Here is a 22,045-nt window from a genome sequence, read left to right on the forward strand (position 1 = left end):
CCCTCCCTCGTCCACCCCCCCACGTCTCTCCCTCCCTTTACTCTTTCTTTTCTCCTTAGTTTATTTCCCCTTTTCAGTTCTTTGGCTTGGTAGTTTTATTTCACTTACTAAAAGAAGCAAATCCTAAAAACTGACCCCAGCCAGTGATGTGGGCGAACTGTGCTGGGTCCCATGGTGCTGGCTCTTCTGAGGGAGTGTGGCCGCTCCCCGCTGGCTCCGAGCTGGCTCCCGCCGGCTTGTGCAGAGGTGACGTCTCCACATGGAGGCATAGCCCACCGCACGCACTCTTGTTCGATTACCCTGGAGTCGGACAATCCCAGGCCGTGTTCCAGGTTGGTATGAATGTATAATTATTGTTCTTCATTTTTCTGAACGTCTTCAAGCTTCTGAGGCTGGGGTTTTAACATTTTGACTTAAAAACTTATTTTTAATGAAAAGCTGGAGTTCTTTTTATCTGAGAAGAGATTCATCAGTGAGTATTGCTCAGCTCCATGTTCATACCATGTTTTCCTTTACAGCGGCTAAGCATCTTACAGTTCTGTTGCTTTATTTAGCATCTCATGGTTTATGGCTATCTTACTGTCCTTGAAAATACTCCGAAAGGCAGAACATCTGCTGAGCTGGGCTTGTTTTAATGCTCAGTGCCTGCTCCCGCCAAAGTATGGTAGTTTGATTAGGATTATCTTCATTGATGGGAGACTCGGTAAAAAGTGCCCTGCTGGGCAGCTGTGCCAGCGGTGAGCACTGACACCTAAAACAGCCTAGACCTGAGGACTCAGGAAGTGCTTGGAGTTTGTCTGGGATATTTTTGTAACACTTAAGAATCAAGTTATATAAAATATTCTTCATCACCAAACTCTTCCACCAGGTAGCTACTGTATAAGCATCCATACAGTCATTTTCTTGAGTTGAAAGAGTTATGCAAACAACGCATTCTGACGCTGCGGTTTATTTTAATGCACAACTTTGGTGATGCCTACACCGGTGCGCCTCGGTGCTGCCCCTTGGTGCAGCTCTGTCCACTGCCCTGCCCCCTGCCCGGGCGTCACCCCGCTTCCCACCCGCTTCCCACACCCTCTCATCTCACGCTTTCAGTCGCTTTGGCGTTGGCTAACTCTCAGAGCGGTGAACCAATGGGCTCTGACGGGCCTCCCGCCGGCTTCCCCACCAAGCTCCACTGGCCAGCCTGTGCCAGCCGGAGGTCCCGGCCAGGCTTTGGAAGTTGCACCTTCTGGGAAGTCACCACTCTGACTTCTGCTGCTTCCTGGTCTCACCAGCCCTGCTGCAGACTCCCGGGTGGGCTCATTGGTTCAGGTCTCGCTCTGAGACATTCATGCATGACCAGACGTGGTCCTTGGGGATGCTGCTGTGATGTCACTCCTGTTGCAGTCCTGACATCTTACCTGTTCTTGATGCCTGACATCTTACCTGTTCTTGATGTTACAGTGGACTAAAGAGGATGGACATAGAACCTCCACCTCTGCCGTCCCTAACCTGTTTGTCCCATTGAACACTAACCCCAAAGAGGTCCAGGAGATGCGGAACAAGGTGTGTATGCACGGCCCCCTGGGGCAGGCCTGTGTGGGCAAGGCGGGGGAGGGGGACAAGGCTCAGCTGATGGGTGGAGCGTGTGCCCGTCACCACGATGCAGTGGCCAGTGGGGTGTGGAGCCGTGGACGTGCGTGTTTGTGCAGCGTGCCCCTTCCTCCATGCTCGGTCCTGGAGTGTGGTGGGGAGCAGTGCACTGTGAAGACGTCCTCCCTCTGTGTGGACACTTCCGGCTGCCCCAAGGCCCTGTAGGGCAGACATTTTTTCCCGGTTGGTGGGGACAGTGAAGAGCTGTGCTCGGCAGAGCCGTCGGGGAAGAGGTGGGCCTGTGCCGCGGCCCTCTTCGAGGGAGCAGCAGGGCATGAGGGCCTGCATGCACCCCCCGGCGGTGGTCCTGGCATCCTCCTGGGCAGCTGCGTACTGTTCATGTGCCTCCTCCCGCCTTCAGATCCGCGAGCAGAACCTGCAGGACATCAAGACGGCCGGCCCCCAGTCCCAGGTTTTGTGTGGTGTAGTGATGGACAGGAGCCTCGTCCAGGTGAGTGCTCAGAGGTCTCTGATGGTAGTGGGGTGGTGCTGGTGACCGCCTGGCCACAGGTAGTCCTAAAGTGGGGGAGTGCTGCGAGGTAAGTGCCTCGGCCACTGCTTTCCCCTGTGAAGTCCCCACGATACGCTGGGCATAGCCACTTCCTGCAGGCCAGACCCCACAGCATGCCGGGCCCGCGTCCGCAGCCCACCCGTGATGATGCATGGCAGGAGGCGGCGTGCTCAGCTGTGAGGAGGGCGGGCTGTGGGCTCAGGTCCTGTGCGCGTTGCCTGCCTGGCAGCAGGTGCTGCTTGGGAAGAGGGGGGAAGCTCCCCTAAAATGGGAGCCACGTCTGCTTGCTGCTGGCAGGGGCGATCCGGACGCTGTCCCGGAGAGCGTCAGGGATGTGCGCCCTAGCCAGCCCTGGAGCGGCCGCCTCTCGGGGCTGGCTGCGGCCTGAGTCCTTTGCCCCAGTCCTGCCCTGTCATGCGCACGCTCAGTCGCTGTCCCCGCGGGTGTGCCCTGCATGTCTCTGCCGCACAGTCATCGTGTGCTCGTGCTGGTGTCTTGCAGATGAGCCTCGTTTGCTCTCATGACTCAGTTTCCTGTTGCAGGATGCACCCCTCTCTGACTGTACGGAGACTATCGATGGGCTCGACCCTACAGAGCAGACCTTTAGTCCCGCTAAGTCTCTCTCTTGTAGAAAGGTACTCAGCGCCCACCCTCCATTGCCTACTTCTGCCCGCCCTCCTTCCCTCACCTCCTCTCCCTCCGTGGGCATTACCTAAGAACTCTGCCCAGGTCTCTGAACTACTGCGCTGTGATCAGGGTGATCGTTCAGTAGGTTCGGGGTGCCACCTCTTCTCCTTAAAGCCCAAGGCTTTCGTTCTCAGCATCTTCGTCATTGCTGAGAAATGACTGGTCAGAGTCCTGCATGTGGCCTCGGGCCGTGCATGGGTCCCACCCCTGCACTTGGCCTCCCCAGAGGTGCAGGGCTCCTGGGGACCAATCGTAGCAGACACTCTCCCATGACAGCAGCCCCCCCACACTGTCACTCCTCGTTCCTTTCTCTCTTGACCCATCCATGTAGTGAACTTAATGGAAAGCCATTGAGTTGAATCTCATTGAGGTAATTTCAGAGGAACAGGAAATATAACAAGGCGTTTTTGTCAACTCTTGAAGGAAAATGGATTTAAGGTTACTTTGAAAAGAAACTCTCAATGGCACTGGCCTGTGCACGTGACAGTGCTGGAGGCCACGTCCCTGCCGTGGACCTGCACAGCACAGAGGATTTAAGTGACGTCTACGTGGACTCTTGGAGGACCCATGAACGCAGAAAGTCCAACTGAAAGCACAGATACTCTGGGAAGTCTTAAAACCAAACAGCAACTGACCCTAATGAGTAAAGGTGTCTCCTTGAGTGTTGTGCTTCCAAACAAGTGTGGGATCAGGCTGACACGTCGGAACCGAGGCCAGTGCACCTCTCAGTGGGGGTGCAGGTCAGACAGCGCTCTGCTCAGCGCGAGTGGGGCCTGACGGGTCTCTTGATGGGTTTGTGTTTTGCTGTGCTTGTTCTCAACGATAACGAGAAAATAAAACTGAAAAACCACAGACTTGAGACATGCCGCCTCCCTGAACAAAGAAGCCTTGGGTCATTTCCTTAATGTTGCAAGGACTTAGAAGACGTCTTTGACAGCCTCGTTAGTGCCTCTTCATGCTGTGTGCGTGCCTGGAGGCCAGGCAGAGCCAGGGAGCAGCCTTCATCTGCCCTGTACAGATTGTGGTGCCCGGCCGGGAGGCTGGCTGTGCGGATGTGGGTCTCACCTGTGGTGCTTCCCTTCTACTCAGAGGTCAGCTGCTGTGAAGTTCACGTCTCTGCCTTGGAGCTGCTGGCCAGCCAGGAGAGGTGCTGACCAGCTGGGAGAGGTGCCCTGCTCCCTCCTGCATGCTCAGCCACCAGACCCTCTGACCTGTCTTGACATTTACCTCAACAATGCCACTTTGAAGACTAAGGTGCACCTGACCCAAGTCCCTGTGTGATAGCAGTGGAACAGCTTGCTGTGAGGGACTTCTCTATGTGCTAAAGGCTTCACTGGGCTTCCTGTGCGTCTGAAGGTTCCATGGAAGGTGAGGATGACAGAAGGAGGGTCAGTGCCTTTGGACTGCAGGGTGGAGAAGAATGCGGAACAGAAATACCTTGTTGGAGGAAGTGCACACAGGTGCTCCTTAAAGCAAGGGTGGAGTCTTTCCTCATACTATGAGCAGGTTGTGAGGTGTGGCTAGTCTTAGGCAAAAGACATGACGCTGGGAAAGATTGAGTGTCAGAGAAAAAGAGAACGACCCTCAGTGAGGTGGACTGACGCCGTGGCTGGAGCAGTGGACTTGAGCGGAGATGTGAGGATGGTCCACGATGGGCAAGGGTCACATCTGTTGTTTACAGGCTGGCTGTGAGTCCTGGGTGACTAGAGCACATAACAACACGTTCGTGAGTGAACAGCAAGTAAGAAAATCCACAGAGGAGCTGATGCCTTTGGAATGTGGGACGAGGAACATTGACGTCCTGTGCACTATCAGAAGAGCAGGCGAGTCTGTCCTAGAAGGGGCGCAGCCGGCGTGTTCTTTGGAAGGGAAGATGGCCTCTCCGGGAGTGTGCTTGAGAAGGGAGGACTGTCTCAGAGTGACCAGCCCAGTTAAGCTCCTTACTGGCCACTTGGACACGTCCCAGCAGCTTCTCCAGAATGAGGGGCTTTCCTCTGGGCTTGATGGTCCTCGCCAGCAGGCTGGGCGGGGGTGATGCAGCCTGTCTGCCCAGGGCAGTGACCGACTGAACAGTCCAGTCATGGCCAAGCGAAACAAGGGCCACGTATGTGATACATGGCAACTGGCTATCACATTGGGGAGGAAGCCATTGTGCCCACTCAGAGATGGCGCTCACCTTCCGAGGTGGGCGCTCAGGGCCACGAGGACATCGCTGACCAGGACGCGCGCTCAGGGCCATGAGGACATTGCTGACCAGGACGCGCGCTCAGGGCCGCGAGGACAGCGCTGACCAGGGCACACACTCAGGGCCGCGAGGTTAAGTGCTCACGGCAGCGTGGACTATCACATCTGAGCAGCCACTGCTGCCTCCCCACTCTGGCCAGACCCAGCATGCACACAGCTTAGTTTCTATACTTGTTCTCTTGGCCCTGCCTTTAAAATGTGATGCTGGCAAGGAGTACTGAATGCCCTGTGGACGGTCCAAAGAACAGACGGATCTCTCTTGGAGCACGTGCACGCAGGGTGCACCTAAGAGGCAAGGATGCTGTCAGGAGGGCCAGTCTCTGGAGAAGGACATCCCCTTGGAAAAGTAGAGGGTGAGCAGAGGGAGCAAGGCCAGGAGCTGGGTCGACACAGTGGCCTGTAGCAGTGGACTCCAGCACCCAGAGACTGCGAGGATTCACAGCATCAGGGAGGGTTTCGAAGCACCGGACATGAAGTGGCCTCATCCACACAACCCAGCGATGGCCAGCCCTGCTGGGAAGAGGCTGCTGCCCCTTGACGAGTCCCCTGGTACAGGCATTCTGCACCTCAGACCCCATCCCCTGTCCCCTCCTTGTCCAGTGGCTGCCTGTCACCTTCCAGTGTCACTTCACTCTGGAAACTCTGCATTGCTGTCATCTGTCTGTGAGGTGACAGGCCTGTTAGCAGAGGTGTTTGGCTCACTTGCGGGGTGTGGTGCGTGACGTGAGGAGCCACCTTTGGGGGCCCAGCGCTGACCCAGCTGACTGCTGCCTGGGAGAGTGTGGGGTGGACTGTGGCCCCCATGGCCCGCCTTCCCGGCCCCCCGCAGCCTCCTGGGCCTCTGTGTTTGCATGCTGCTGGCTCTTCTTGTACACAAGTTCTCAGTCTTCCATTTCCCCAGACAGACCCTGGTAGTTGGGGATTCTGTCACCTGCACGTGCTTTGGGTTGATGCTTGAAATGCCTGCTCAAAACAACAGAACTCCTCCATGCTCCCACATGGCACGTGCAGCCCCCGGGGCTGGGGTCACGGCCGGCACGGTGTCGCCAGGAGGTGGTGGGCTCTGTGAGACTCGACGGGCAGGGTCTTCTCCACCCATCTGGTCATGCGTATGGCCCCAGGGAGCCCTATCCAGGCCACAGATGCTGTCCCACTGATTGTTGGGAGAACCACAGTGAGCCTGTCCAGGCTCTGGGTGCTGCGTCCAGCCCTTGGCTTCTGAAACCTAGAGGGCCTGGCACGCCTTCCCTCCCGTCGTGTGTACCTCATGCCTTTTCTCTGCGTGCTCCTGCATCTTGGGCTGTGAGGGCTGCAGCCAGCCTGAGCCCGGGACGGCCTCCCTCCCCCCCTTTCCACGGGGGAGAGTCCTGGGGGCCCAGCTCCTGGCAGACCCCGCGTCTCTCACCCACCTTTCCCCAGAGGGGAGTCCTGGGGGCCCGGCTCCTGGCAGACCCCATGTCCTGTGTCCGCAGGGGGAGCTGGTGACGGCCTCCAAGGCCATCATTGAGAAGGAGTACCAGCCACATGTGATCGTGAGCACCTCGGGCCCCAACCCATTCACGTCGCTCACGGACCGCGAGCTGGAGGAATACCGCCAGGAGGTGGAGCGGAAGCAGAAGGGTGCCGGGGGTGAGTGTCAGGGTGGGCTCCCCGTGCTCAGGGAGGTAGGCCGCGATGGCATGGTGAGCCGCCCACGTCTGATCTGCACCTCAGGCATCCTCGTAGAAATCCCCGGGTCCCATGCCTTTGTCGGTTCCCCAGCTGAAGACCCCTCTAGTGAGCTCTGCACAGGTGATTCTGGAAGCTTCAGGCCTGCAGCCCGAAAGCCATTCCCTCCTGCCATGACAGCCCACCCCTCACCACTACACACCTTTCCAGACTGCAGCTCTGGAGCAGGCCCTGGGCGGGGACCACTCCTGACATGGCTGCGACTGGCGTTTGTAGCTCCTGGTGGAACCCGGTGTCTACAGCGTGGCACTGTCCTCCCGTCACTTTACAGTCCCTGCGAGCTCATCTCGGCCTCACCTGTGGCCAACTTCCCACAGCTGTGTGCTGTCCGAGCGGGAACTGGCTGTTCACGCTTCAGCTGCTCCTGACATCCCATTCGGTTCTTGTGTGCAAGCCTGCGTGTGCGCACGCCGTTCCCTTAATTGTTTCCATGCAAGTGCGAGTGTGCTGGCCGTGTGTGTCTGTGTGCAAGCCTGCAAGTGTCCGCATGTGCATGTATGAGTATCTGTACCTTTGTGCATGATTGTGTCCATGCACATGCCTGTGTGTGCCCGTGTGTGTACCTCCATGCCTGTGTGTGTCCGTGTGTGTATACCTCCGTGCCTGTGTGCCCGTGTGTGTACCTCCGTGCCTGTGTGTCCATGTGTGTGTGTACCTCCGTGCCTGTGTATGTCCGTGTGTGTATACCTCCATGCCTGTGTATGTCCGTGTGTGTATACCTCCATGCCTGTGTGTCCGTGTGTGTGTGTACCTCCGTGCCTGTGTGTGCCCGTGTGTATGTCCCTCCATGCCTGTGTGCCCGTGGGGGTGTACCTCCGTGCCTGTGTGCCCGTGGGTGTGTACCTCCGTGCCTGTGTGCCCGTGGGTGTGTACCTCCGTGCCTGTGTGTCCATGGGTGTGTACCTCCATCCGTGCCTGTGTGTCCATGGGTGTGTACCTCCATCCGTGCCTGTGTGTCCATGGGTGTGTACCTCCGTGCCTGTGTGTGCCCGTGTGTGTGTGCCTCCATGCGTGGTTGTGTCCATACACATGCCTTTGTGTACCTGTAGGTGTGCATGTGTCTGTCCACGTGTGCATGTTTGTGTCTGTGCTTGTACGTGTTACTGTGCCTGTGCACATGCGCTTTGAATTCTTCAGTCTAGGAAACTTGGATTTGGTAATGTATTTTTGTAAATTTGCATTTAAAAAAATTACTTGTCCTTTTTGTCCCTTTCCATTGAATGTAACTATAAGTGTGTGTTACCTGTGTGTAAACCTTCAGAGCTTTTTATAGTTGTTGTTGGTGTTTTGAGTCATTAAAAAAATGACAACCACATAAGACATGTTAGGGAAGGAGAGTGACCAGGAACCAGTCCACCCATCTCTCTGTGGCTGTAGAGGTACCCACGAGTGACCAGGGACCAGTACAGCCATCTCTGTGTCGGGCCTTTGGTGCTGGGCTGCGGCAGTGCATTCTACTTTACAATCCTGGTTCTGGCACCAGGGTGAAATGTGCTGTAGAGACAGGAAATAAATACTTAGGCACTGCTCACTTGCAACGCTGTGGCTGGGATGGGCAGCAGCTGGTTAATTTCTGAGATCAACACTACTCCGTTTGTCCTCTAGCACAGGGGTTAAAGCATTCAGCTGCTAGTGCAACTCCCAAACCCCCCAGCTGCACTCTGGGAAAGAGCCGCGCTGGCAGCGTCCCTGAGGATGACCCTGGAAACTGGGCAGGGCAGTAGAGGCAGAACTGAGGTTTGGCGACTGCAGGTGTCCTTCAGTCCCCCTCGGGGAGCCGTGAGGACGAGGGTGGCGGTGTGGCTGTCCTTCGGCCTCTCCTGGTGCACCCTGGACTCTCCCAGCATCCTCGGGAAGCAGGCGGCCCTGCAGTTCTTGTCCAGGCCCAGGTGAGGTGATGGTGCATACAAGGTCTACAGTCCCTCTCTAGTCGCCTGTTCTCGGCTTGCCGTCCACAGAGAGTCAGGACGAGACGAAAGAGCAGAAGGAGGAGAGCCCCCCGGACGCGCCCGCTGCGCCGCAGACCCCTCCCAGCACCCCTGTGAAGATTGAGGAAGGTGAGTGATGGGGCTTGGCTGGGGCCGAGCCCGCTGTCTGTCCAGCCTGGTCCTATTCACGCGGAGTGAGCCAGGGGCGGGTAGAGCGCAGGGCGGCCGGCGGGCACCTTGCCAGCCTCTGCTGGAGTCGGTGCCCAGTGACAGGCGGGCACCGGGCGGACACGGGGCTGTCCCACCACTGTCTCCTGTCCACTTGCCTGTTGCTTGCCCATCGCTGTCACCTCCTTGTGCTGGATGACACCTCCGGAGAGGTTGCACTGCTGAGTCGGACAAGTCTGTCTGCCTGCCTCACCCGACGGCCGCCTGTCGGGGTGTGGCCTGGTGTGTCCTGGCCCGTGTCCTGCACACCATCTTCTTGTCTGTGTGGAAGCCTGTGCTCACCTCCACCCCAGCCTGTGGTGTCGGGGAAGCTCAGCCATCTTCCCATGTAACTCTGGCTGCAGTCAGCTCCTAGATCTGTCCTCTGTAACCCTGGCTGTCGCCGGGTATAGATCTGTCCTGTGTAACCCTGTGACTGAGTGTGTACATCGTTCTGTGACTGTGGAGACCCGTCCTGTCTGGTGTAACTGTGACAGCATGTGTACATCGTCCAGTGTAACCCTGTGACCAAGTCCTGTGTGACCCCGCTGTGACTGTGTCCTGTGTGTCCCCGCTGTGACTGTGTCCTGTGTGTCCCCGCTGTGACTGTGGAGACCTGTCCTGTGTGTGACGCTGGCTGTGACCGGTTGCATAGACTCTCCCTGTGCTTTCTCTTCTTGTGGCCACGCTGCATCAGGAGGCGGACGCGCTAAAGAGTACCTGTTACCATAGTAAGTACCGCCCGCCGCTCCGCTGTCCAAGGACTCGTGCTTCGCCTCAGCCCTCATCCCCTCGCTGCTTCGTTGTTCACTGGTTTTGTTTTCTGTTGACTTAAAACAAAAGCAGAGACCCTCCCATTTGTTTCTTGGTCCCTGTGCCCGGCCGTGGCCTCCGGAGGTGAGGAGGTGGCTGTGTCCCGTGAGCGCTGTGTGCGGCCCTGCCCCACGTCTGCTGGGCACATCCAGCTCTGGGGGGGCTCCGGGCAGCGTGGAGTCCACCTCCTGGCGTGTGAGGATCCAACTGGCTTGACCCTCCGCCCGACCGGGGCCCAGCCGTTGGAAGCCCGACCTCGAGTGGTCAGAGCCTCCCAGCCTCCGAGCTGACCTCTGCCCCGGCGCTAACCGCAGCTCGCTTCGCAGAGTGTCTCTAACTGGGGTGGGGAGGCCGCACCTGTCCTCTGGGGCAGCAGGTCCAGCAGGGGAGGGCGCTGCCCCATGCCCTGCACAGGACTTGGGGACCAGGGCCTGCTGGGGCCCCTCCTGGCCCTCTGGACGCTCCAGCCCTCCGGATGGCCTGGGGCGGCTGGGTTGTGACATACTAAACGGTTGGTGCTGACCAACCTGCTGGCTGCTTGTCACTGTAGTAAAACCTTCTCCACCTGGCGGCCCCCGCGGTGACCACGGGGCCTCTCGGCACCCCGTCCCTGGGTCGGGGGTTGAGGAGTTCAGAGGGGGTGTTCCCAAGGTGGCCCCAGGCCGCCCGCTCTAATCTGCTGGCTGGCTCCAAACGTGGCCACCCAGCCATGGGCTCAGTGTGCTGGAAGCCGGGCAGCCCTGACCCCTATCTCTCCGCCCCAGAACTGCCGCAGGAGCAGCCCTTGGGGGACGACAGTGACGCTGCCACCCTCAAGCCGACTCTCCCTGACCTGTCCCCTGACGAGCCTTCAGAAGCGCTCAGCTTCCCGCCAGCAGACAAGGAGGAGGAAGAGGGTCTCCAGGATGCGCCCCAGCCTCAGAGCCCCGCCAAGACCCCCACGGCCCCGAGCCCTGAGCCTGCCCCCAGCCAGGCAGCCGACGAGGCCCCGTCCCCGACCGCTGAGGAGGCCGCCGTGGACCCGGGCAGTGACGGGTCTCCAGGCAAATCCCCTTCCAAAAAGAAGAAGAAGTTCCGCACCCCGTCCTTCCTGAAGAAGAGCAAGAAGAAGGGCGACTCCTGAAGGCCCCGCCGCGTCCCTCACACCGTCTCCCCGCTCAAGGAACGCAGAAAGCCCCCCTCACCCCACGCCCACCTGACACTGACAGACCCACCCCTGGTGCTGACCGGTGTGCACGCAGCCCCCGCCCGTCCACGTCCCCAGGGTCTCCGGCCCCGCAGAAGCTTCTGCCAGCTCTGGTTGGACTTCTGCCCTCGCTCTCCTTCCTCGTCTACTGTGCCCACCCATCTGCTAGGCTCCCGCTCTGCCCGTCCTGTGCCTACACTCCGCGTCCCTGCCCAGGCCAGCCAGGCCCCCCGGTGGGGTCCTGTGCACACATTCCTGTGTCCCTGCCTGGCCAGCCTGGGTGCCAGGGAGGGACCCCAGCCCAGGGCCTGTGCACGCACTCCTGTGTCCCTGCCCGGCCAGCCAGGCCGCTGTAGAGGGGGGCTGGGGTTGGAACCCCGCCACAGGCAGCTCCAGCTGAGCTGTCTGACCTTAGACCGGAAACGGGCCCGTGTCTTCCTCCCCGCGGTCTGACTCCCGCCACGGGAGCAGGCAGGGTCCTCTCTAGGATTTTGAGCAGGTGTGCCACGCTGTGACATGAACGTTTCTGACAGTGGGCACCTTGCGTGGAGCCGGCGGCCCCGCAGCGGAGCACTGCTCACCCTCTACCGGAAGGTCCTGAAACAGCATGTTTGACTTTAGTTCGACCTGAAAGATCCCCGATTTGATCAGAGAACTCAAGGACAGACAGGATGGCTCTGATGGGCCTGAACCCATATCTGGGTTTCCTGGGTGACTCCCCCGCACTACTGTCCCTCGAGGGCAGGAGAGGCCAGGCAGCCTGGGGTGGGGAGGTGAACAGGAACCCGCTAGGCTTGGCGGGCTGCATGTCAACAACACTAGCTGCTTCCGTGCTGACCCCTGGACCTGTCGCCATGCCAGCTGCTTCCTGCTGCCCCCCCACCCTGTGGCCTGGGCGGGTCCAACTCTCCGTCACTGTCCGGTTCACAGTGGACTTACCCCACCCCCACATATGCAATGACTGACTTTCCACTTTTGTAGCTTCTTTTAATCCTTTGTATGACTTTGAAGCATAGTTGCATATAGGACAGACTGGAGGACGAGGACGGGCCCTGTACTCCCGTCTTCTCTGTAACACTTGTTTACTCACAAATAAAATTCTCTCAGCAGATTCCTTGTCTAAAAGTGGGAGCACTTTTGTTTTGATTCCTTAGTCTCTGCTCCTTCACTGCAGGAAAGTCGACCTCGGGCCCCACAGATGCCTCTGAGGTTTCTGTCTGGATGAAATGCCCACTTGGCTCAGCTGGTGACCAGCTCTCTGAGCAGACTGCAGTGCGGGAACACTGCCTCTGAGGGTCCTGATCATTTGAGCAGGGAGAGGAGGCACCGTGTATAAAAGAGCTGCTTTATTGGGCCACACGGCATGTACCCTTGTTACAGAATGGGGAGAAGCCAGGGGACCTGAGCGTGGCCCTGCTCAGAGCGGGAACACGGCTGGAGTGAACACAGTCCCTGGTTCTGTGGAGATGCCACCGCGGGGTCCACCATGGGAGTGAAAGCCACAGGCGGGGGACCCGTTGGCTGCTTCTGTGTGAACATGACAGGCAGAGCTCCCCTGGACAGGACCCAGGGTCCACCATAGGAGCAAACAGTGCAGGCGGGGGGGCCACTGGCCGGTTCTGTGTCAACATGACAGGCAGCTCCCCCAGACAGGACCTGGGGTCCACCATGGGAGTGAACAGTGCAGGCCAGGACGGTCCATGTGGACTTGACAGTCAACGGCCAAGGGTGCTGCTGGACTTCTGGTCGCCTTTGTTGGAGCAGCAGGGCAGGTCCAACTACTCGTGCTTCAGGGGTGCTGGCTGGAGGTCTCGCAGGAGCAGGAACGGCAGCAAAAAGAGGCCCCCACACACGGTGAAGCAGACCTGGGCCCCGGCCAGCCAGTACACTGCAGACATGGGCTAACTTAGCTGTCCACCCAGACCCAGCTGATGCCAGGCTGAGAGGGGAGCTGTGGCACCCCGCAACATGTCTGCCCGCTACTCACCTGACGCGGCCACCAAGGGTCCCAATGCCCGGGCCAGTGCACCCAAGCTCCGGAGTGTGCCCATGACTATGCCCTTCTGCCCTGCTGAACCTGTGGGCAGATGACAGGTCAGGGCCGGCTGCCCCTCCTGCCTGAGCCCAGCCCACCTGGTCAGGGAGAGTCTCACCATAGCCAGCGACAACGGAGGACAGGCAGGGCACCACGACTGCGGCCGCTGTGGGACAGGGGACAGATAGGCTCCCTGGGTCACCCATCCCCACAGCACCCCCTCAGTTGCCCCAGGGTGTCCCTGGTCAAGTCTCCCACCGCCCTCCGTCCAGGTCCAGCCTCCTTGTGCTGCCCAGCTCAGTCCACTCACCGAAGGAGTAGAGCAGCAGCCCTAGGCCCAGGATGGGCAGCGAGGGGCCCCAGCCGATGAGCAGGAAGGCGGGCACCAGCAGTAAGAGGGCCTGCAGGCATGCCAGCCTCAGCACAGGCCTGCACCCCCCCCCCCCCCCCCCGAGGGCCACACGGGCGCCGGACCCCACCCACTGCGGGGAGAGACCAGCCCCCCACCAAAGACTGCGGGAGAGCCCCTGGGTCCTGGTCCCCCAGGTCCCCAATCACCACGGCAGGGAGGGACCCAGGGCCCCACTCTAAACACTGGAGCACCCCCCCCGTGTGGGGAGCACCCCCTAGTGTGGGGAGCACCCCCCACTGGGGAGCACCCCAGGCCTTCTCACCCACCGTGGGGAGCCCCCGCCCCACCGCATACCCGCTTCACCACCGCGAGCTCACTGCCGGGGCGAATGCGCCGGGCGTAGGTGCCCTGGATGGTGGCCATGGTGAGGCCCATGAAGAAGAACATCTTGCCCTGCTGCAGGCTGGGGGACAGGGTGCTGTGTGAGTGCCCCCAGGCGGCCCGGCCATGTGGGTGGCACCCCGTCGAGGGGGACGGCCTGGGGCGCCCCACCTACCTGCTGAAGTGGAAGCGCTGGTGGGCGAGGAAGGTGAGCGTGAACTCCAGGCCCGAGAAGAGGAAGAGGTAGAGGCCGTAGACCAGGCCCAGGCGGCGCAGGCTGCGGAGTCCTGCGGGGCAGCAGGTGGGTGTGCGGGGTGCACCCGGACCCCTCCCCGGAGCGCCCACCACCCCTACAGCGCACCCCTCGGAGCGCCCCGGTCTCTCACTGTCACTGGACGGCGGGTCCTGGCCACGCGCCACGGCCGAGAAGCGGAGCAGCGCCAGCGGGCTGAGCAGGTCGGCAGCGGCCCGGACACCCGGGCTCAAGGAGGGCGCCTGTTGGCCGAAGTGTGGACTGCTGGGGGCTCCAGGGCTTGGGGGACCGGCCTGCCGGCTCTGCCCCCTCCGGAGAGGCGGGGTCCCTGAGAGCCTCCAGACCACCTCCCTGCCACCCCACCTCCCCTCGGACACCGCTCCAGGGCCACCTCCTGACCACCGCATCCTGGACACGCCCCCACGGCCCCCCACACCGCTCCAGGGCCACCTCCTGACCACCCCAGAACTGCCTGCCGGACTCCCTCAGAACCCCCCATCCTGGGAGTGCCCCTCACCCGCCGCTCGGGGGGCAGCGTCTCGGGCAGGAAAGCAAAGATGAAGAGCAGGTCCGAGGTGGCGAAGAGCAGGGCCAGCCAGGGCATCATTTCCACGGGCAGGGTGGCGCCCAGGAGGGGACCCAGCGTGAAGCCCAGCGAAAAGGCCACACCCACGACGGCCTGAAAGAGGAGGGGACACTCGGGCACCTCGGTGCCCAGCCCCTCCCGGTGCCCAGCCCCTCCCGGTGCCCGAGCCCCTGGGCGCCCCACGCACTCACCATACCCCGGCCGCGCGCCTCCGGCGAGCTCAGGTCGGCCACGATGGCCGTGGACAGGCTCACATTGCCCTTGCTCACGCCCCCGATCACCCTGGACACCAGGAAGGCAGCGAAGCTCCTCGAGGTGGCCCACACTGCGTAGGAGGTGACCAAGCCCGCCTGGCCAGGCCGTACAAGGGGCAGGTGAGGAGGCCACTTCCGTGCCCTAGTGGACCCCACACCACCCTAACGCTGGAGGCAACAGTCCTGGTGTCCCCCCCCACCCCAGCCCGGACGTACCAGGGACAGCAGCATCACCGGGCGCCTGCCCAGGCGGTCAGAGGCGGCGCCTGTGAGCGGGGCCGAGAGGAACTGCAGGGCGGAGAAGCCGGAGCCCACCAGACCTGAAGGAGCAGGGCGTCAAGGTCACAGCCAGGGGCAAGACACCCAGGAATGCGCTCCACCCAAGGCTGGTCTCTGCCGGGCCTGCCCGAGGGGCCTGCCCGAGGGGACACTCGGCCTTGGGACCACTGGGCAGGACATCAGCCAAGGTATGCGTCTGGAGAAGGAAGTGCGGACCAGGGCCCCGGCCAGGGCCGAGGTCTCCCCCACTACGACCCCAGCACACCCACTTAGGCGTCGGGACGCACCTCCAAACAGGACGCTGTTGTATCTCCTCTCGGCCGGCATCCCGATGGCCGAAGAGAACCAGTCCACCGCGCGCTGCCACGAGCGGTACAGCGGGTCCTGCGGGCAGACACGGGGCTGCTGACGGGGGCCAGCCGGGGGCCAGCGCAGGGGGAGTGGGCGCAGCGAGGGCGTACCTGGGCACGGCCGAAGCCCTCCAGCAGACCGGGCAGCAGCGGCAGCAGCAGCGTGAAGGCCAGGAGGTCCAGCAGGAGGCTGAGGAAGACCACGGAGAGCACGCGGCGCGCGGACGCGGGCTGCGGCCGGATCGGGGGGCGCGGGGTGCAGCTCTCGCTCCCGCCGTGCCCCATGGTGTCTTCGCGCGACTCTGGTCTGGCTGCGGGATGGGGACGCGTGAGCACATTCCGCTGCCACTGGAGGCGGCGGGTTCGCGCCCCCGCCGGACGAACCGCTCCCGGGCGATCCGCCGAGGGGCTGTGAGATCAGGGGCCCGGGACTCCCCCAGCTCTGCACCAACGCGCCTGGGCCTCTCCCCTGTCCAGCCCCGCGCCCGCCGGCGAGCAGGAAGCTCGGGTTGCGCAAAGAACAAGCCGCACAACGGCTGCACGCCCGGAGGGGACGGGCCTGCAGCCCCCCGCGCCCCGCGCCCCCACCGGCGTGCGCTGTGGACTCGGGCCGGGGGTCCGGGAGGTGCGGGAACACGGGCCCGGCCCTCGCGCCCCCAGCCCGGCCGGCCTCCCCGTGGGCGCCCGCCGACGCCGAGTGACCCTCCTGCCCCGCAACCCCCGCCGGCGAGAGCGCGCCCCCAGCCTACCTCGGCGGCCGCGCGCTCCGGAGAAGGGACGAACGCGGAATGGACGGGCACGCGGGAGGGGAGTGTCGAGCGAGACCACGCCCCGGTCACGCCCCTGCCGGAAGCCTGACCAGCCAGCGCTTCCCCTTCCGGCCGCGGGCTGGCCTCTCGCGTCCCCAGCCGGAGTCCTGGCCCGTTCCCGTTCTCCACGCCTGCCCGGTCTTCCCGTGATGTCCGGTCTGCAGTCGGACCCAGGCCCGGGCTTCTCGCCCTGCACGGCCATCAGGCCTGCGTTCTGGCGGTGGGAAGGGCAGGGGCCTCGCCCCGAAGGCTTTTTTCCGCCCATCAATGAGCCGGGCCCCTGCAGAGAGCGACCGCTGTCTGAATCTTCTTGTGCCTCTGGGCCCCCAGCCTGAAAAAAACCACTCGGACACCCCACACCCCATTGTAGGGTGTGATCTGTGGATGGTCAGCTGTGACTTCGTTGGTCCTGACTCGATAGGACGCGCAGCGTTGTATAGAGTACTTGCTGCAGACGATCAAAGATGACAGTCTTCAACATAGATTACATTAACATCAAGAAGACAAAAATGTAACAACTATGAGATATCATCTCACTCCAGTAAGAAGACCAAAATTTAACAGAACAGCAAAGAACAAATGCTGGCGAGGTTGTAGAGACACTGGAACCCTTATTCACTGTTGTGGGAATGTAAAATGGTGCAACCACTGTGGAAATTTGAGTGGCGCTTTCTCAAAAAGTTGCAAATAGAGATACCATTTGACCCAGCAATTCCACTACTGAGAATATACCCCAAAGAGACCATAACCGACATCCAAGCACATATATGCACACCCATGTTTATTGCGGCTTTATTCACAATAGCAAGGAGTTGGAAACAACCTAAGTGCCCATCAACAAATGAATGGATAGAGAAGCTGTGGTATATTCACACAATGGAATTCTATGCTGCATTAAAAAACAAGGAACTCATGAAATACTATAAAAAAATGGGTGACCCTGGAGGACATACTCAGTGAAATATCTCAGTCACAAAGGGACAAAAGGGGACTGACATCGGGGTTGCGGGGAGACAGAGAAGGAGGGGAGGAATGATGTATACTGCATTGAAACAGATAAGGGAGAGAACTGTTTAAAAGATATATGAATGAGTACTGTTGTCATTAATAGTGGAGTAGACTTGGGGGTAGGGATTACACAACAATGAAAGTTCCTTTTCAAGTAGAAGAGTAAATTGGGAGGAGGAGAAGGTGGGCAGGGAGAAAAGTGCAACAATGAATGACTGGAAACCCTAAGTCTCTGTAAACTTTAATTAAATTCAGTAATAGTAATCAAAGACAAAAATCCTCACCGCTGGGCCAAAGACAGCATCATGACAGATGAAGAAACGATTGAAGTTGTCAAGGATTTAATCTTACAGTTGAATTAGATCCACAATCAACACTCTTCGCACCAGCAGTCAAGAAATCAAAAAGTGTGCTGCACTGCAATCTCCTGTCAAGGTCCTCTCCAAGGTGTTCAGAAACAGTGATGTCAGTTTAAAGACTAAGGCACACCTGGGCCAAGCCACAGTCATCTTGATTACATGCTACACATCTCAAAGGTGGACAGTGACTAAGGATGACGAAAACCTTGCTGCCTTTAAGGGAGCTCTGGTGGCCTAGTGGCAAGGAGCTGTGCTCCAGTCCCGAAGGCGTCCACCAGATGCTCTGCTGGAGGATGGGCAATCTCCTCCAGTGCCAGTTAGAGCCTACTGGATGGTACCAAAAAATAAAAAAGATACCTTTGAGCTGTGGTGCTGGAGAATACAGGCCATCCCATTGACCGCCAAAAGAAACCTATTTTGGAGACAATGCAACCAAGTGCTTTCTGAAGGTGAGGTTATGAAGCTTCATCCCCCATACTTTTGACATGTTGTCGGCAAGGCTGTCCTTGGAAATTGACACGTTGGAAAGTTGAAGAGCCAGTAGAAGATTCCCGTTAGATGCCGTCGAGTGGAGGACAGCTCATAGGGACCCTTGAACAACAGATCCGGACTCTGCGCCATCCTCACACTTCCTGACAGAGCCCATTGCAGCAGTCACGGTGTCAGCCCACCTGGTCAAGGCCTTCCTCTCCTTTGTCGACCCTCCACTCTTCCCAGCATCAAGTCCTCCTCCGAGTTGCTCCCTTTAGCAACATGCCCGAAGTATGTGAGCTGAGGCCTCATCATTCCTGCCTCCAAAGTGCACTCCAGCTGCTCCCTCTCCAGGACATAACTTGTCTTTTCTCCCGGCCCTCCTCTTCTCCGACACCACAGCTCAAAGGCATCCATTCTGCTGCTCTCATCCCTAGTCACTGCCCAGCACAGACACCTAGTAAATGACTGGAAAGACCACGGCCTGAATCAGATGCACCTTAGTCGTCAAACTGACATTACCACTCCTCAATAATTTGGAGCGGTCCCTAACTGCAGATTTTCGGGCACAATGCATCTCCTTATTTCCTGACTACTAGTACTGAGGGTGTTAATTGTGGATTCAAGCAAGATGAAGCTGTTGACAGTTTGTCTCCTCTCCATCATGATGTTGCCTACCAGCCCAGTGTAAGAATCTCTTCTTGACACTGAGGTGTAATCCATACTGAAGGTTGGAGTGTTTGACCTTCTGCAGCAAGTGCTTCCTCACTTCCAGCAAGCAAGGGTAGTATCTGCGTAATGGAGGTTATTGATCAATCTCCCTCAGACCCTGATGCCACATTCCTCCTCTCTAACACGAGGGATTGACACGGTGCCTGCATTGGTGGGCTCGGGTAGACCAGAGATGATAATGGCAAGGTTCCGGTCTATTGTTCAGAGGGTGAGTCTTGCTGGCACCTAACATTGTGTGGAGAGGGGGCATCTGAGTGCAGCAGAGCTGCTGCTCCAAGATGTGGGGGTATCCCAGGCTGTCACCCGTAACTGACCCTCCAGCAGGTTTTCAGAGGCAGTATATATCGTTCTGGAAAAAGACACAAGCCTTCAAATTCACGCCTCCTGTTGCAATTCTGATACTATGGGCTAAATCTTGAATGACCCAAGAAGCATCAAAAGATTATGGAGGGAAAACAGTCACTGTACCAAAAATAACTGAATGAATGAAATATTTTAGGAAATACCATATACTAACAGGCACAGCCCTGCACGTGCTCATCAGTCTATGCCAGGAAATCTGGAGGACTGGCCTGGCCAACTAACCGGAAGAGATTCCTGTTTTTATTCCCAAGCGGGGCCACATGGCCCGGAAGCTTTCAGAGCCCCACTAGGCCAGGAGGCACATGGAGCCTGAAGAGCCAAGCCTGTGCCCAGACACTCTGGGGTGCAGCACCTGCAGGGTCCCGGAGCGGCAGCACCGACACACCACCCCAGGACCCCTTCACTGGGGAGCACAGGGACTATGGCCAGGAGTGGCTGGAACCAGAGCCATCAAATGAGGGGTTAAGGGTGGTGGGGAAGAACACAGGACTGACACATTTATGGGATTTTTACTGAGGAAGTGTCTCTGCATGTAGGTGTTCCTAACAGCTTAGAGACACGTGCGTCTGTCTGTCCTTGGCTTGTCTGGACACAGGACTTGTCTGTCAGAGGCTGGCCCCAAGAGGAGCACCCCAGTTATGACAGAGTAGGAAGAAGGCCTGGTCATCCGCTGTGACCCAACGGAAACACTGAAGCACAGCCCACAGTGTATCAGAGCTCCGGACACAGGGCCTGACGATTAGAATGCAGGATGTGCACAGCATGCACGTAACTGGACACTGTTAAAAAGAATTGAAACACATAAAACTGACACTGCAGGTACTCGGGCCAATGATACTCGCGAAACCCAAGATGCACTAACGGCGGGCATGGCCCAAAAATAAGGCCCCAGGAAGAGACGGGCCAGCGCCCCACGTGTGTCAGATGACGGACGGTTACGTGAGGAACGTTTGTACCATTTTCTTTCAGGCAGTCGGACAGTGGTCATGACCCAGACAGACTAGCTGACCCTGAAGCCTGATAGGGAGGGGCACGGAGACCCCTACTCCCCCTGCCAAGCTGCCCAGGGAGGGAAGCTGCTGGAGCGAACAGCAGAGAGGTCTCAGAGGAGGAAGACTCGAACAGGGGACGGGGCTGAAGGACCCTGAGCTTTCGTTTTGTAAGAGACGGTCCTGTGTCCTGGGAGGTCCTGCGTCATGTGAAGTGTGGACAGCTATCTAGAGCGGAGAGGCTGCTGCCAGGTTAACAGGGCCCTTGCTGGCTCAGAGCCAGCTGCCACCCACCGGACTCAGCGGGGTTCCTGAGGCTGCCCACCCACAGATGGGAGGGGCCGTCATGTACTCTCAGAGAGGCTGGTGGATTTGAACTGCTGGAGACAAAGGGTTTCTGTTAACAGGCCATGGACCTAGCCAGGGAGGCGTCCCAACACGTGGACAGTAAGCCTAACCCTAACTCGCTCTGCCACGGTTTGGGGTCACTCAGACTGGACACAGGGCCTCAGACTCAGAGTAAGGTCAGCGTTAGGGGAGGGCCCCAGCGCCGGTGGTAGCACGCTCCCTGCAGCCCACGGCACCCCTCCTGTAAGGGGGCACAGCAGTGGGGCTGCCCAGGTGCCACAGTTGAGCAGTTCCAGGATGGAGCTGCGGGGGTGCCCGGCGTGGGAGGGTCTCCAGTGGTTCAGTGGCTGTGGTTCACACGTCTCATCCTGGAAGGCAGCCCTGTGGGTCAGGTCCTTCAGACGAGGGTCCCCATGGTCACAGGGCCAAGGTGGCTCTGCTGACTGCCCCACACCAGGCCCCATCAGCACGTCTGACAGAGGTGAAGGCGACCACGTGAACTGTGCCCAGGTACCCTACACCCAGCCCTCAGTGGCCTGGAGATGACTAAGAACCCAGGGGGTCTTCCCTAGGGCTCCCCAGTACCCCGAATGAAATGGGGGTGGGGGTAGGGTGGACTCTTCTGTCCCCTATGTGTCCTGATGGGAAGGCAGGGCCCAGGCCCAGCAGTCGGAAGTCTTAGGTGCGTTGGCTGTTCTGTGGGGTGACCACAGCTGTCCCTCAGCCAGCAGGGTCACGGCTAAACTCATGAGCTCGTGCATGAGGTACCCGACACTCGGCCTTCCCTGACAGGACAGCAGAGGTGGCCTCTCGGTTCTAGGAGTCAGTGCAGGTGAACAGAGACCTTGTGACCTGTCTCCTCATCCCTTGCCCACCTGTCCAAGATGGGAGGGGCAGGGTCAGATGAGAGCAGGGACCCTGAGGGGTGTCCCCTCGCCTGGCCTTCCGGAGCAGCAGGCCGGACAGGACCTCAGGCTCCGACATCCTCCCCACAACCAGCTCCCACCCACACTGCTGCGCCAGCCACACGGACCGTCCACGATGGTCACCAGGTGGTCCTAGGCAGTCAGTGCGGACCTGGCCACCTCTCCCCTGCTGACAGGAGCATGGAGTGGGGACCAGAAGGGAGACCAGGCCAGCCCCAGGCCAAGTGTGCAGTAACCGAGGCGAGGCCTGCACAGCCCAGGACAGGTTTATTTATGGAGCATTCGCCGTCACAGAGGTGGCCCCGGTCCAGAGCCCAACATGCCTGCTGCCCAGCTCAGTCCAAGTGCAGAGCCTACTATCACCCAGCACTGGACAATGCAGGGGACAGCCTGCCCTGCAGCAGAGCCCAGTGTCCCCCACAATTGGACACGGCAGGGGACAGCCCGCCCTGCAGCCCAGCCCAGTGTCCCCCACAACTGGACACCGCAGGGGACAGTCGGCCCTGCAGCAGAGCCCAGTGTCCACTACTAGCAGACCTTGGCTCTGGCAGGACACAGTGAGGGACAGCTCGCCCCAGAGTCCACTGTCCCCCAAGGCACGTCAGGTCACA

General features: G+C 59.5%; 2 protein-coding genes across 6 annotated transcripts in view; one reads left to right on the forward strand and one right to left on the reverse strand.

The window, feature by feature from the left end:
- The window catches only part of ADD1 (adducin 1 (alpha)), a 40,321-nt gene extending 29,445 nt beyond the window's left edge, over window positions 1–10,876 (forward strand). For 2 of the 5 annotated variants that reach the window (XM_006893612.1, XM_006893613.1), the window contains exons 10-14: window positions 1,447–1,548; window positions 1,997–2,086; window positions 6,550–6,706; window positions 8,764–8,862; window positions 10,518–10,876. In XM_006893612.1, coding sequence (XP_006893674.1) covers window positions 1,447–1,548; window positions 1,997–2,086; window positions 6,550–6,706; window positions 8,764–8,862; window positions 10,518–10,876 — 807 coding nt within the window. Of the gene's footprint in view, window positions 1–1,446; window positions 1,549–1,996; window positions 2,087–2,688; window positions 2,782–6,549; window positions 6,707–8,763; window positions 8,863–9,637; window positions 9,673–10,517 lie in introns of those variants that run through there. The other 3 variants (XM_006893614.1, XM_006893616.1, XM_006893615.1) reach the window with 2 other exon arrangements.
- A 1,841-nt stretch (window positions 10,877–12,717) lies between these two features.
- MFSD10 (major facilitator superfamily domain containing 10) lies at window positions 12,718–15,714 on the reverse strand. Its single transcript, XM_006893657.1, has 12 exons — window positions 15,541–15,714; window positions 15,367–15,463; window positions 15,017–15,120; window positions 14,738–14,896; window positions 14,478–14,639; window positions 14,094–14,202; window positions 13,883–13,994; window positions 13,681–13,789; window positions 13,285–13,375; window positions 13,093–13,140; window positions 12,927–13,016; window positions 12,718–12,827 (listed from the first exon to the last, which is right to left on the reverse strand). The coding sequence occupies exons 1-12, from the start codon at window positions 15,712–15,714 to the stop codon at window positions 12,718–12,720; spliced, it is 1,365 nt and encodes a 454-aa protein (XP_006893719.1).
- Between the last annotated feature and the right edge of the window lie 6,331 nt (window positions 15,715–22,045).

The sequence above is a fragment of the Elephantulus edwardii genome, unplaced genomic scaffold (assembly GCF_000299155.1).
Source record: "Elephantulus edwardii isolate Elephantulus edwardi_28Jun2011 unplaced genomic scaffold, EleEdw1.0 scaffold00129, whole genome shotgun sequence".
Taxonomy (NCBI): Eukaryota; Metazoa; Chordata; class Mammalia; order Macroscelidea; family Macroscelididae; genus Elephantulus; species Elephantulus edwardii.

Excerpts from the sequence above, each read along its gene's own strand:
- MFSD10 (XM_006893657.1), bottom strand. The coding sequence starts at position 15,714 with ATGGGGCACGGCGGGAGCGAGAGCTGCACCCCGCGCCCCCCGATCCGG. Across the intron at positions 14,640-14,737 it reads AGGCGCGCGGCCGGGGTATG|GCCGTCGTGGGTGTGGCCTT; the intron begins GTGAGTGCGTGG and ends CTCCTCTTTCAG. Across the intron at positions 13,790-13,882 it reads CAGCGCTTCCACTTCAGCAG|CCTGCAGCAGGGCAAGATGT; the intron begins GTAGGTGGGGCG and ends CCTGTCCCCCAG.